Below are 15,640 nucleotides of genomic sequence, written 5' to 3'. Positions count from 1 at the left end.
GGCTTGTAGGTGACTAATAGGATAAGAGTTGAGAGAAAAAAACGATTCTGCTTGACAAATAATAACTTTCTCTAACGTATTTCTCTAATTAAATTTTAATCAGTCAGTTTAGTTGAATTGCAAACAACTTACCTTCAAATGCCAGAAGACTGCTTTATTTTGAAGGGGTCATAGAGTGACCACTGTCCATCAGTGGTGGAAAGAGTACTTAAAATCTGTACCCCAGATAAGTATAAGTTACTTCCACCACTGGGTAGCATGAACAAATCTGAAAAAGATAATAGGCTGTGGGTGTGGAGCTCTGAGGTGCTCCAAACATCATGGCAACCTAAAATGATCATTTTACATCAACTCGTGAACTTGATTTAACTCAATGGAATCTCTGTGTAGACTACCCCCACTGATTAATGTAATGTCTGCGTCACACAGATCATATTTGCAGATGAATGCACTGAAGCAGAGGGCAGGCACTGGCACATGAAGCACTTCCGCTGCTACGAGTGCGAGACCACCCTCGGCGGCCAGCGCTATATCATGAAGGACGGGCGGCCACACTGCTGCAACTGCTTCGAGTCCCTTTACGCAGAGTACTGCGACGCATGTGGAGAACACATAGGTACACATTTCCTGTGGGCTTTTTTTTATTGCTGCTTTAAGTCCTCTGATATGTGCGAACTGTTACACAAACACATGGACATGTTCTATCCTGCACAGGCATCAAAGAAACTAACAGCCATTTATTGTAAGTGTGGGTGTTATCATTGCTGTGAGCCTTGTGTGCCACAGCTGTGGAGAGGTGGATGGTTATTATAATGCCAAGCCCCAGTAACAGTGAAAGAGTGTGTTTCAGAGGATGCTCCCATGATGTATCCATATGGGAGCTGTGAAAGATGATTACTTTCTCTAGCTGGGGAGCGGGGTCGGTGAAATGCCTTTGTGCTATCTAACAAATCGAGTGATCATGTATGGTCATAAAATCACAAATGTTTTCCTTCAGGAGAGGAAAAAAAAAACTTCTGTTTTACAGTATTTCTTAATCCTCTTAGCACTAAGAGGCATATTTGACAAAAATGAGCTTAATCTCCTGGATAATGGGTAAAATCAGACTGTGGGCTGTGTTCATTAGCCGCACACACTTTGTGGAATAACATTTTCACAGTAGTGTCAGAAATCGCAGCCATGAGATTACCATTTTGAAGAAGTTGACGCTAGATCCCTTGTGTATATACTAATAAACTTTTTTCTGGTATGTCATCGTATAAAATTGACTTTTTCACATCTTACCAAAGGTATTGACCAGGGTCAGATGACGTATGATGGGCAGCACTGGCACGCAACTGAGGAATGTTTCTGCTGTGCCCGTTGCAAGCGCTCCCTGCTGGGCCGTCCCTTCCTGCCAAAGCAGGGGCAGATCTTCTGCTCACGGTCCTGCAGTGCTGGGCAGGTCAGTAGCCAGAAATGAATGAATGAATGAATACAACATAATTGAATATGTGTATTGTTGAAAAAAAGGGACATTCATATGTACATTAACTCTAATAATTGTACCAGCAGGATCCGGATGAGTCTGACTCCTCCGACTCGGCCTTTCAAAGCGCCCGTTCCCGTGAATCCCGCCACAGCACCAAGATTGGGAAGAAGGAGCGCAGGAATGCTGAGCAGGAGCGGCGGAATGCTGAGGCCCGCCAGTCAGCTCCTCCACCGATGCCTGACCGTCTGTCTGCTGAAGGTGAATCCCTCTCTGTACAGATGGACCGCCTAAGCCTCTCATCAAGCCAGACCCCGAGCAGGACACCTAACCGCACGCCAAGCCGCACTCCGAGCCGTGCCCCGAGCCTTAACCAGGTGTGGATGAGCCGGGATGACCCCTACGTCCCTGGTGCCTATGAGGGCCCTCAGCTGGAGCCCTCTCCCACACCGGCACCCATACATTTGCTGGCTCAGTGTAACCTCAGGCAGGGCTACAATCCCAACGCAAATGCTCATCCTCCAGCTCAGACTCCTGCCAACCCAGTGAAGAGGCCTGATTCCTGGGGGAAGGAGCAAGGCAACGCCAAGAGGACCCCTATGGCTGCTCTGAGGGGCCACTCCTTCAATGAGAACTGGAACCACCACAGCCAGGATGAGTTCAGGCCCAACAAGCTGCGCACTCAGATGAGCTTCAATGAGATGTCCAGCCAGAACCAGGGTTTCTCTGACAAGAGGAGCATCAGCCTGCATGGATTCCAGAGAGACGGCAGACCTCCGCTGACCAGGAGGAACCCTCTCACTGCCATGAGCTTCAATGAGCCCCTCACCCCTCTGGAACAGACTCCTCGTGGATCCATGGATTCCCTCAATATGTCCAATGCTACAGGTACAGTGATGAAAATTATACAATGTGGCACAGTAATGATTTAATGCCAAATGATGGGAAAATCTGACATGTGATTTATGGTTTTAGCAGGTAACTCTCTGGACGGGGGCAGTAAGCGCCAGGAGCATCTTTCTAGGTTCTCCATGCCTGACCTGAGCAAAGACTCAGGGGTGAATGTGTCTGAAAAGAGCAACATGGGCACCCTCAGCTCCTCAGTCCAGTTCCACAGCACAGAGTCGCTGTCATCCTCTCGCCCCTTCAATAATAATAACATGTACACTCCACCGAGAGTGGGCTACCCGCTGCAGTACTGGGATGGCCCGCAGCCACTGGGCTTCGACAGCAAAGGTCGTGTTGGCGTAATGGGAAGCAGTGGAAACCTGCGGATGGCCCCCATGAGTGACCGGATGCCTCGCCGTTGCATCACCACGCAGGAATCTGTGTCACAGCCACAGCAGCCACAACCCAGACGCCGCAAGCACCACCGTGGAAATCACGGTAATGGGCAGCATCGCAGTGGCCGCCACCACAAACGCTCTCGCCGCTCTCGCTCCGATAATGCCCTGCACCTGGTGGCAGACCGTCCCGCTCAAATGGTAGAGCTGCCCTACCGTCGCGTCCAGGAGGATTACGATCGCTTCCCCTCCGGTAACGCTGCTCGAGAGTTGTTCGGCCTGGATGCAGCCGGGTATAGACAGCAGCCCCACCGGCCCTGCCCCCGCACCACCTCTGATCTCACCCTGCAGAATGCTGGCTGGCAACCTGTGGGACTGGGTGGGCCATGCTGGGGCGACGGGTACATGGAGGCTGCTGACCCCTGGTGCTCCAGCTGCTCCTCTTCCTCCGAGTCCGAGGGAGATGACGGTTATTTCCTGGGTGAATCGATCCCTCGGCCTGTGCAGCTTTGCTACATAAACAACGAGGAGCTGCGCCATCGCTACAGCCCCTCTGGGATAGCTGGCCATCACGGACCTCTGCACGGACCGATTCATGGCCAGCTGCACACCCGCCAGAGGAGGAAGAGCAAAAACTGCATAATTTCCTAGATTTAAGGCAAAGAGATGGTGAGGGATGAGCAGGAGAGAGAGAGAGATGAGAGAGAAAGAGAGAGAGATGAGAGAGAGGTAAGGAGACAGTTAAAGCAGCAGAGAGGTGGAACAGAGGGAGTGGGAAGGTGAGAGTGAGACGGTTGACAGTGAGAGCGAATAGTGTGTTTGTGTGCATGAGATTGTGTACGTGTGCGTGCGCGCGTGTGTGTGTGTGTGTGTGGTGTGTAAGTGAGTGTGTGTTGGGGTTGAAGAGAGAAAAGGCCTATTTTTTGTGCTTGTTAGCTTACACAACTCTACACCGGGTAGTGTTTGTGTACACCTACACAGAATGATCTAATCATAAGAGGAAGCTCAGCTGGCTTACACAACAGAAATGTTTACAATGACATGAGATCAACTCCTCTAATGGTACCAGGAAGAAGCACTGATGAAATTTGACTACTAAATAAATCGCGGTCGAGGTAAATAACACGATGTATGTGGCGTGTCCGTGCTTGTCCATGTTTCCGAGAGAAGTCGGAAAAATTCCTCTACAGTTTGAAAAACAGGGGAACTGGTTCAAACTGTGGTGATCTGACTGTTCGTGTCCCGGCTCAGCGATCCAAGCCCCTGGGCAGTAAAAACTTATTCTATGTGGACAAAAACCCTGAAAATCGTGTTGGGATTAGTGAAAGTTACGTGCTAGATTCCAAGCTATGTCATTGTTTACCTCAGTGGAATCCAAATGCTGCTGGAATATAGTGTTGGCTCGCTAGCCCCGTTATCACCTTGTACAAATAGTCTGTTGAACTTTGTGCTCTACATAGCCGGCTCTCCATGCTTTACCAAGGACAGAGCGCTGGACAAGCCCTCTGCTCCTTGACCATTCAGGCACAGTAACGTCAGGTATGGTCCCGTTTTATCTTCTGCAACATGCTTTGTTTTTTGAGAGTTTACCTATAGATAAGTAAGAGTAAGGATAATAATAATGATGATGATGATGATGATAATAATAATGGCAACAATAATAATAATAATGCAAATAATAATCATGATGATATTAAAGAACAATACCTTTTAAATGTATATATAGTAATAAACTTAATAAAATGATGGATGTAGTAATGTAAATGTTCTGTACATATGGTCTTAAATATTTATATATTTTGTAACTAAAGAATAATTATTTGTATAACATGATGTAGAGGTAGGGAGACTTGCATGTTAATTTATTGTTGTTGTCTCATACTGAAAAATAAAGTGTACTTCAATGAACAACCAGCAAGTTGTATCTATAAGTTTTATGCCTTCTCTGGTTAATTCCTCCGATAGATCAGCTTGATGATACATCAGCTGTGTCCCCTGATTCATACATTATACTGTTTCTAAGTAGATGCACAAAAAAAAGGCCAGAATCCAGAAATATTATGATTGAATATCGCAAAGATTCTCTGGAGAGTACAACGTTTTGTTTATATGAGGTCAAAATATGGACTCAATGTGCTGTGGTCCAAATACAACCTATTTTCTGCAGTATCTGGGATGACATGAACTCCAGATTCCAGTGGTATAAAAGAGTTGGATGTTCTCTGAACCTGATATTATATTTGGATCATATCAGGCAATAATATCTCTGGATTTTGTTTTGTTTTTTGCGCAGTATGAAGTGACACAAAGAAAGTAAAGTCACCATTACTTTTTTTTACTGAGACATTTGGACTTGCCCTAGAGAGAAAGGCAAAGGGGAAACAAACGTGAATACAATGGCTCAAGTTCCATGAGGCGTGCCAGTGAGCCGGAGTAAACAATACGACCACGATTCCAAATAAAAGTTGGGACGCTGCGTCAAACTTAAAATAGATAAATGATAACAGAATGCATTCACTTGCGAACAACCCATGTTTACCGACAGTAACAGTTTAACGAAGTCTGCCCAAGACTCTGTAGTGATATCGTTTCTACAATCATGTTTCACTTTCTGCTAATTAACTAGTGAAATGTCTTTGTAGTGTTTTCAATTGAGTATATGTCAAAAAACGATGAGCACATTCTGTTTTATTTATATTTAACACAGCGTCTCATCTACATTTTGGAATGGTACGTACGTGTTTCCTGCCATTTGTTGGAAAATGTGGCAAAAATGTCCCACAATTCAATGCACAAGGAAAATGGAGGAGCTACTTTTACAAATGACAGCTGAGGCTGATGGGAATCCATGGTGACCATAATTATCTGTACCACGTTTCACAGTGGTGGTATAAAAGGCTAGTCTGGCTAAAAAACATGTATTGTTTTCTCTTTGAGAACCAGAAATGTTGGCGTTTTCCAGAGTAACCATTTGATTGACATTAGTTGGTACACATTTGTATAATTTCCTGATGAATGTTGATATTATATGTATACTTAAGGCAAAATATGGTATGCTGTTACAAATAGTTTATAGCAGATACTGTACACATATAGTTTATAGTATGGATTGGGGACATGGCAGTCATCTTCCAGCTAATGCTAACCAATCTTTAAACTAGAGCCTGACAGATACTGGCATTAAAAACAGGTAGAAAAATAGATGTTTTTGATATTTTATCCAATATTTGTGTCATAACATAAACACAAGTATTTTCATAGGAATACCTAAGATTTGTCAATTAAAAGGTGAACTCCAGTGACTGAGCATTTCAAGATGGGAGACTCAGATCGACCAATAATGGTCCCAATTGAGGCAGCAGAGGCAAAGACATTCTAGCCATTCGTCCCTGGCATTGGTCAAGCTCCAAAAAACACTGGGTCCTACAATTTCCATAATGCAACTGGGTAGCATCTTTCATTTTAGCCTTCATGCTTGGTTTACACTGCTCTTTCTCTTCACACCTCCAGCTTCCTGGAACAAATTTAAGTCTCCAAGTCCAAGCTGAGACAAGGGGAGCTGAGGTTTTTTTTTTTTTTAATCAGGCTGTCCTCGTGATGAGTAAAATGAACTTCATGTGTATAAAACAGTGCCCCTTTAAAGGTCCAACGTGTAGGATTTAGGGCAGAAATTGACTAATAATGCTGATTATCACAACTGTGTTTTTCACTGGACGGAGCAGGTCCTCTTTCCAAAACAGACAAACCAAACACCACCTCTAGAGGGAGATTTTTGTGTTTATTTCCATTTTCAGTGGACATTATAGGGGAGGGTGAGGTGAGGGGTATTCAGTTGGTTGCAAACTGCAACTTCACCACCAAATGCCATTACATCCTACACACTGGTCCTTTAGAAAACTTTGACCATGATCTGTACAGAGCATGACTTTTTAGGGTTGGAAAATAAACTTGTCAGTCTGGTGAATAACTTCAAACATATCTTTGCCATTTTCTGTGCTGCTCTTGTTGTTTATCAGCTGACATTTGCACTGATATCAATATTTCTAAGATAAGCCAGTATCGGCAACGCTGTTGTATCGGAATACCCACTTTTTTCCTCTTCTTGCAAGTGTTTCAACTCTAAACAACGTGTGGCTTCCGTCACTTTGTGTCCCATCGTGTATATTCTGCTATGACTTGATTCTGTCTTTCCAATCCAGCCATGAATAAATCACTGAAAACATTTTAAGGAACATGATGTTTAATATGCAGCAAATTAAATAATTGCAAAGCAAGTGGTTGACAGTAAGAACATCAGTCAGATATCAAAATACATCTTCATAAGGACACTTTAAGGATTACAACCAGTGCATTTTTGTATCATTAACATAACATTATCAAAATCAAAAGCAGCATCAAATGTTTACGATCCCTTTGTATTTTTCACCAGAGTTGCTTGTCATAAGGACGAGCACGGGGGGGAGAATTTGTTGAAGCATAAGGCAAGAATGGACAAGCTTATTGCAGAAGGAGAAAGAGCAACACTCAATCACCTGAACTCTCCAACACGTCTTCCAGTGGGATCGATGCTAGAAAAAAAACAGGCTTGATGAGCGGGTGTCTGATTAGTGAGACGACTCTCTTGAGTCATAGTCCTCGATAAATTTCTCCATGGCCTCCACGCAGCGCTTGCCGATGTCCCTGAGGTTCTCCTGCAGCGAGGATTGGATGGGACCCTCCAGGGACTGATCCTTGGCTATCAGCATCTTCGCCACGAGGCCAAACATTTCACATTCTTGATAGTACACCTGTTTAGACACAGAGAACCACTGTATTAGGGGAAATGCTCAGAGACCGAGAGGAGGGGAGGAAAATGGACAAAAAACAAGGAGTGTTGGAGGGACAGGAAGTGAGCACGACAAATGAGCTGAGTGAGAAGTCTTGTCATGCGCTTCCCATTACCGCTGAATGGATTAACAAAATCGGCGCAAACATGCAAACTGTTCACACGCATCGTGTGTGTCTGTACGCAGAGTTTGTGGACATTTCTGCATCAGCTACCTGTTGCCAGCCTGCTTCTTTTTTTTCTTTTCTTTTTTTTTCTTGCAGTGCCTCTATAATCCTGCAACCATGGAGATATGGAAAGCAAGAGGCCATCTTTTCCATCCAGTGGGTGGAAGCACACACACACACACACACACACAAACACACACAGCCGATGAGCAGAGCCTCATGTGATGTCTGTCACATTGAAGACGGTATTACAGCACGTGTTGGAGCCTCCTGTGATGCAGGTGAACGGGGACAAACAACCTCACTTTGAGTTTTTCCGCCCAATTATGAAACAAAACAAAAAAATAACCCCATCAATCATGTCAAACGACGAGTAAGACTTTCTTTTCCAGGCTCGGTAAAAGTGAAGACAATAATGACACCAGGACGCCTCGGGCTCAGCATTTCAAAATTAATGTTTAGTCTACAGAAAACAAATCTTTGTTCTTGTCTTGTGTCTCCCGGCACTTTCCGCGATCTTTCCTCTGTCACTCCCTCTCTCTCGCTCTAATCCCAGCCTCTCTTATCTCCCCTCTTCCTCAGTCTGTTTATAACTAATCCTGCTCCCAAGGTGCAAGTGTGTTTGTGTAATGACACTCCTTTTACCTCGTCTATCTCCCTCCTCTTCTGCTTGATGGCTCTGTCTCGTGCCACCGTCTGGCTCGCAGTTGAAGGGAGCTCCCCGTCTCTGCTGCTTCGTTCTCTTTCTTTGCTTTTGCTCCCCCTGTGATCTCTCTCCCTGCTTTGATTCCTGTCGCTTTGAGCAACCTGCAAAAAGAAAAAAACAGAAAGAAGTTGGACAGTGGTAATCAGACAGTTGGCCAAAAACATGGTTGCACGCAGCGATGATGACTCAGCTGCTAATGACCAGAAGATGACTAAAGTGAAGTTCCACATGTCGCCTTGTAACACTGAGAGTTATAGTTTCACAATTTGTTCTGACTGCATATGAATATAATAAAAAGGTAAATAAAGATAAGCAAGGGGTGTCTACAAAAGCTTTATTTTGAAGGGTCTTTAGCAATTATCCATAAATCATTTGCTAATTGTTCACAGCTCATGTAGCTCCACAGAACCACCACATTTATCTACCCATCCATGCAGTAAGTGGTCGCTCTATCAGAATAAAACAGAAGACATTAGCGGGGACAGGAGGAGAGAGCCAGAGCCTCTGGAGGAACAAACATCTGGAGTCACATCCGATTCTGCACTGATCCAGAACCCCTTACTGACGGGAGGAGAGCTCACATATCTTCACTCCTGTTTATCAACCTGACTGCAGCAGAGATCTACAGGGGGGTTTATGTCTTGTAATGTTCACTAATGAGGGGAGATGTACCTAACTACACAAATTGGGATGATTTATGGAGAGGAGAGGGGACAAGAAGAGAGAGAGTCGGAGTCTCTGGTGAGTGCTGAATTTAGTGAGAGCTGACCTGAATTTAGAAGACAGCCTAGGTGTCTGCTGTTGCTTGCTAGCTTATGAGTAATGTACAGTCAAGAAATTCGGCTGTTTGGGGCGAATAAACATTCACACGAAGGATTCCATGGTCAAACTCTGTCCACTGGTAACATTTAAAAATGTTATATCCTGTTAGGTCTCATTCACTGATTTCCCTATTCCAGCAGCAACCAGGGTGACGTCAAGTGACCAGATTTACAGACCATTATCTTGAGTTAACCCGAGGATTTGAACATTGATGGAAACGTGGGATAATTTAAGAACACAACTCAATGAAACACAGTATATAACAAAGGTTTTTACATCTTCAAAATTGCTATAATCAGTGTTTATATATTGACAATGGATCAAATGTAATACGACCGCTCGTGAAGCACTCACATAAGGTTATCACCAGCAGCTCCCCTCAGCTCTACACACATTGTTTTTTTTTGACAGCCCATAATTTTTTTTTTTGATGTGATGCAACATCAGAATTTGGCCATCTCCAAAAAAAATCCCTGCAGGGACACAGTTAGCACCAAGCTGGTAAAAATACTGGAGCACTGAGCAACTGAAGAGCCAGATACGTCCCACAGGAGCTGGTGGAGACCAAAACCAGAGCTAAAAAAAGTACCCGGTTTGCATCCATTTTTGGACAATTATTAGTCAAATTAAATACTGACGGCGCTATATGAGCTATATAAGCAAACGAGACCATCAGCAAAACACCTAGCTTTTACTGTATAGTTGTAATTATTCTTAACGCCTAATGGGTCGTACTCTGACTTATCCAGGTCGGGCTGGTCATGACATTTAAACTATTTTTATGGTGGTCTTCTGAGGATGAATCGAGGTTTGGGTTTTAGAGCCTGAACAAAGTTTACTTGTTTCACTTTTGTCCACAGGGGGCGCCAGAAAACAACAAAGATACCAAGATCCATGTAGCAGCTTTAAAAAGCGATGTGTTCCCCCCCAAAAAAAATAACAGTTTATATTTTTTTAATGAATGTTATGAAGGACGGCTGAAGGGATGTTTCACAGCCTGGTAACCCAAAAGTATCTCTTAATTTCTAACATAACATAACCTAAAATAACATCAATAGAGAATCTTATTAGGAAAGAAATTGGTGTTTCCTGATTACATTTTATATCTGATAAATCTAACACACACACACACACACACACACACACACACACACACACATTAAAGTCATTTTACTTCTAATAAATCAGACTGATGAGTTTAACATTACTATGCACAGACATGACATAAAGATCATCAGAAACATTAATGACCAACATGCTAAGAGGATTTAACGGTTGCCTCATGTTAGTGCTGTTAATCACTCAGCTTGTACCTTTAGGCATCATCTAAAAAAGTCGTTATCACCGGCTCCAGTCACGTTTATTAACACAACACTGATTAGAACATTTAAAAAGAACTGAAGAAGAAGAAGGAAAAAAGCAAGTCATTCTTGGATTCCTCCTCCTCTCCTCGCTTTAACTTCACTGCAGCAGTGACCGGCGGTGATTCATCATGTGCCGCTCCGCTCCTTGTTGTGTTTAGGTCAGCCAAGAAATTCATGCCATCATTTGATTTCAGCTTTTTTTTTGTTTTTTTTCCCCTGCAGCACCTGGACCGTTTGAATTATAACTGAGTCGGTCTCTGCTATGAGCAGCCATCTAATGAACAGAGGATTGAAAAAAAACAAAAAAAAACACCACATCCAGTGTTTTCATGAGCAAATAAATAAATCGGCAGATGACTTGATAAAAAAAAATAAAAAACAGTAATTAGTTGCAGTCCTTATTACAGACACAAGTGGCACTTTCTCCCAATCATCTTCATCTGGAGCTGTTTGTATTCGCTAATTGGGATGAAAACGTCAAAAGCTCTTACAATTATTCAGAGTGTGCCGCCCTACACTCAACACGTACTGTATTATGGAAGTAAATTTGGTTCTTTTAAGCTATTTCTTTCCTCCGTTTCATGACAAAATAGAAAAAAAACCAGAAGGGGGGTGCGAAGAGCAGCAGGGTTTTTTTTGTGTGTGCGTGTGAACTTACAATGAACTGCATGTCCTTGTCTCTGCTGGAGCTGGACCTTGGTAAGAAAGCTCGAGGAGCTGGGGAAAAAAAACAAACAAACAGACAAAGCACAGGGTCAACACGACAGCAACCCATTAATTATACATGTGGGGGGGGGGGGGGGGCTTCAATTTCTATTCACCGTGTCTATAGGAATATATCGACGTCATCGCAGATATTTAAAGCTGTTCTATCTCTTCATCCTCTTAGATGATGCATGAAAAGTGTGTGTGTATCAAAGCCCAAAATCAATAAATCTCTTAACAGACTCTGCGAGGAATTTGGTAAATCTTCCTCGTTGTGTTGTACCGCAGTGTTCTACGTGTAGCGTTAGTTTTGTTATGGCTCATTATGTACTGCTAGATAGAGTCTCTCTCTCTCTCTCTCTCGCTCTCTCTCGCTCGCTCTCTCTCTCTCTCTCTCTCTCTCATATACACACACAAATCAGCGATGAGTCACCATCATCGCACCATCACTCAGGCACACAAAAAACCTGTTCCACACTCACACATACACAAACACACACCTCCACAGTGCTGCAGTGTGCGCACACATACAGTGCCCGAGTGCGAGAGAAGATAGGGAAGAAAAAAAAAAAAAAACATACAGTGCCGTCAGATCGGTCGTTAAAAAAAAGAGAAAAAAACGCAACACAACACAAGCAGACCACTTTACACCGGGAGAGGATCAACAAAAACACAGATTTCGGTTAGTGTTGAAAACAACAGGAGGACGCAATCGTAACGAATTTCACTTCCCACTGACTAATGGTGACGTAATTCTCGAGCGTTAAAAATAAATCTACCTGTGACTGAACTGCACAGTTTACATCATATCGTTTCCTTGATAAGATCACTGACATGATCCGTGTTTTCTGAGCCCTGGAGGAGCCTCTCGGTGGCCTGGCGTTACGTAACGCTGGGTTTTTTTTGTTGCTACCGGAGTGTGACTACCTATCAACCACCAGATACCACGATGAGCAAATGCCCTCCAAATATTTGTAATTCAGATTAGTCAGGAAAATGTACGTGTGTGTGTGAGTGCGTGTGCGCTTGTGCCTCTGCTTGCTGATACTGCCACCCAACGGTCGTTTCATAAAGTGCGCTGAGACACAGAGAAGCTCCTAAAGTGCAACATTTAAAAACACAGTATGTAAATGTGCTCAACAATACGTGGAACAGTTTATAACGTCTGATTTTTTAGGTTAGTGGTGTTGTGTTGCAGTTTTGCGACACTGAATACGCATTAAAAACAGTTAGTATGCACACAATTCTGAAAACTTAAAGCTCATGTGTCAAGAACAAAACTCCAGACTGCCAAACTAATCGCATCATTTAACACAAAATACACAAAATGCCACATTTGTCTATCTCCCTTCTCACCTGTTCAAACTCAATTAGCAAAAACACACCAATCACCTTCCAAAGAGGTCAAATAAGAACTCTACTGCGATTGGAAAAGATTAAGGAGCAGGGAAGGTGTGAGCAAGAAGAGGAGGAGGACGACATAAAACAAGAGGAAGGGGAGCTAATATCTTTCAATAAAATTAAGCAAAGCTTTGGTTTGGGCTACATCAGTTCTTATAAACCTCCCTCTAACTTCTTGCGACGTCAGTATCTCCGTCTGCACTCCTAAAAATCCGTCCGGCAGATGTTTTGCTGCAGACGCGAACTTACTGCTGCTTTGTTTCGGAGGCGAGCTCCCATCGGCGCTCTTGCTCCGCTCGTAGCGCTCCTTCTCCTTCTCTCGCTCCCTCTCCTTCAGCGCCACGTGGTGAGGTTTCGGGTGAAAGTGTTCCCTCCGGTGGAAGTTAGCCCGCGGGTGGAAGTGGTGGTACCTCTGGTAGCTGAAGCTCGGCTTGTAGAACGGGTGGTGGTCATCCCTTGGGAAGTTACATCGCGCGAGAAGAGGGAGGGTGAAAGAAATCATCACATTCCATCGTCTATATTTTGCAGATAACTCAGCTATGACATCGTGAGCAAAATGAAGATTGACGCGTGCTGCGCTCTCTTACCGAGGTTTGTGGAAACACCCTCCTAACTTTGGTTTGTAAGAGCCCGACATCCAGGCCCTCGGTCTGGACGGACTTCGCACTCTTCTGATCGGCCTCTTCTCATCCTGAATCAACACGAATGTTCCGATTCATCACATTATGACATTCTGGCACTTTACAGACCAGCAGAACAGCCTTTAAAAAAAAAAAAACCAAGGTTGTACCTGAGCGGGAGACGCAGATTTGTCAGCGGGCCTCTTGTCGAGTGACTCATCGCCGTGTTCCTTGTGCCGCAACATGGCGCCCTGAGGAGAGGAAATAGCGTGTTAATCAGTTATTGAGGTGTGACGGTGCAGGAAGTGTGTGATATTATTAGAGCTGTGACATATCGTGATGATCAGTTATTCATTTGAGTTATTTTGCAACATCTCAAGTGTGAGGATTTGCTACTTTTCTTTGTCTTGCGCGATGATAAACTGAACGTCTTCTGGTTTTGGACGTTAGTAAGACAAAACAAGCTCTATTAATATGACACTTTGGACTCGGGAGCACTGCGTCGCACATTAATCACTGTTACTCACTATTATCTGACATTTTATAGACTGAATGATTAATAAATTCATCGAATATGTTGACAGATTGATCGGTAATGAAAAAAGGTTGCAGCCCCTGGATATAATACAAATAAGGCCGAAACATTTCGTTGGGAAATTATACGCCGGGGCCTCAAACAGAGTCATACACACAGGAAATCTAATTTACATGTGCTCGTTGTAAACTCTGAGTATCAGGAGAGTAAAAACCAAACACCTGCGTGATAACAACAGAGAGGAGAGTCATATGTGTTTCCATAAATAGCCTCACGCTCGCTCACACTTCCCAATATGAGGCGTCTCATGAACGAAGGTGCAGTAAAATAAAGTGCATCATTACGACTCGGCGAACACGTGCCGGCGCTCAGCTGTTTGACGCGTCAGGGGAACCCTGGTGCTCTTAAAATGAGACTTTTTCATTTCCTGTGGTGGTGACGCTTTAGTTGGCCGGCGTCCAGGTGTGTATTTCAATCACAGCTTTTTTTTTCCTTTTCTTTTATTTTTATTGATTGCAGATAAAATAATATAATTTAAAAATGTGGCTCAGATGCAGCGTGTAATCTGAAAAAGTGACTTAAGTTATAAAATAAATGCAGTGGAGTCAGCACAGTATTTGGCTCACACATGTAGGGAAGTGGAAGTGTAAAGTGGCAAAAAATACAAATAGTAAATTACAGCTCAAAATAGTACATAAGTACAGTACTAGAGTAAATGTTCTTAGTTACAGTCTATCAGTATTTTTGATATTTTTGATAACTTAATTAATGTTTCACTGTTTTTGCTCAGATGCAACATGTAACCTGAAAAATAACTTATCACTCAAGTTATAAAATAAATGTAACGGGATAAGTACAGTATTAGCCTTTAAAAATGTAGTGGAGTGTAAGTATAAAGTAGCAGGAAATTGAAATTGTACTTCAAAAGTGTACTTGAGTGCAGTACCTGAGTAAATGTACTACAGAGGCGTGAAAGTGAAAGTGCCTCAGAGGTGTTTACTCGAGTACAGTGTAATTCTCGAGCCGGTTAAAAGTACTTGATTACATCCCACCGTTACATACTCATGAGCTGCCTCTGTGATCATGACTGTCGTGATGAAGGTGGATCCGATCAACAGATATTTATAACCCAGAATCATCTGCTGTGAGGAAGCAGGCGGGCAGATCACGTGACTGTCAGTCTGTGCCCTCCATGGAGCTCTGCTGCTCCTCACCGACACAAAGTCTCTTACCTTGCTCTGGTGTGCGTCCTGCGGTGCTGCATGGTCCATGTCTGTCTGTCTGTCTGTCCACCTGTCTGTCTCAACTCTGTCAGTCACACGCGGACTTTATGTCTCGAGTCCAACAGTCCAGGAAGCGCGTGCCTCTGACCTATTAAACTAGCGTCCTCGACTCCTCGGTACATCTGGAGAGATAAAGCTTTACATTTCTGTCTCCTCTCTCAGTCCGCGCCGACCTGGAGACTTTAAAAGGCCTTGATAAGTGTCGCTGTCGACGGACAACCTGCGTGTTTTCCTCCAGTGTGCGCAGGAAAACAACCAAAGTTTTACTTCCCTTTTCTCCGGCCGTCCAATCAGCGGAGGGCTCGGCCATCGAGTCTTATCAAAACGAAACAGAGCTGGCTTCTTTTTTTTTCTTTTTTTAACTGATGGACGCGCACGCGCAGTGCGACACATGTACTGTCACCTGCTCCCACCTTTGTGTCGCATTCAGACTGCAGGTAGAAGCAGAGTTACACCAGGAT

The 15,640-nt window shown here is 43.7% G+C and overlaps 2 protein-coding genes across 8 annotated transcripts in view; one reads left to right on the top strand and one right to left on the bottom strand.

Moving 5' to 3' along the window:
• The window catches only part of LOC115584813 (prickle-like protein 2), a 47,248-nt gene extending 40,523 nt beyond the window's left edge, over nucleotides 1–6,725 (top strand). For 4 of the 7 annotated variants that reach the window (XM_030422593.1, XM_030422595.1, XM_030422594.1 and 1 more), the window contains 4 exons: nucleotides 430–616; nucleotides 1,290–1,444; nucleotides 1,552–2,356; nucleotides 2,444–6,725. In XM_030422593.1, coding sequence (XP_030278453.1) covers nucleotides 430–616; nucleotides 1,290–1,444; nucleotides 1,552–2,356; nucleotides 2,444–3,402 — 2,106 coding nt within the window. In that variant the 3' untranslated portion in view covers nucleotides 3,403–6,725. The remainder of the gene's footprint in view (nucleotides 1–429; nucleotides 617–1,289; nucleotides 1,445–1,551; nucleotides 2,357–2,443) is intronic. The other 3 variants (XM_030422599.1, XM_030422598.1, XM_030422597.1) reach the window with 3 other exon arrangements.
• A 248-nt stretch (nucleotides 6,726–6,973) lies between these two features.
• Nucleotides 6,974–15,491, bottom strand: LOC115584815 (periphilin-1-like). The gene is made up of 7 exons (XM_030422600.1): nucleotides 15,129–15,491; nucleotides 13,532–13,612; nucleotides 13,329–13,432; nucleotides 12,991–13,196; nucleotides 11,294–11,352; nucleotides 8,389–8,550; nucleotides 6,974–7,538 (listed from the first exon to the last, which is right to left on the bottom strand). The coding sequence occupies exons 1-7, from the start codon at nucleotides 15,165–15,167 to the stop codon at nucleotides 7,356–7,358; spliced, it is 834 nt and encodes a 277-aa protein (XP_030278460.1). The 5' UTR covers nucleotides 15,168–15,491; the 3' UTR covers nucleotides 6,974–7,355.
• Nucleotides 15,492–15,640: the final 149 nt, after the last annotated feature.

The sequence above is a fragment of the Sparus aurata genome, chromosome 7, assembly GCF_900880675.1.
Source record: "Sparus aurata chromosome 7, fSpaAur1.1, whole genome shotgun sequence".
NCBI lineage: Eukaryota > Metazoa > Chordata > Actinopteri > Spariformes > Sparidae > Sparus > Sparus aurata.
Note: the sequence above shows the minus strand (reverse complement) of the source record. Positions and strands in the feature narration are given on the sequence as shown.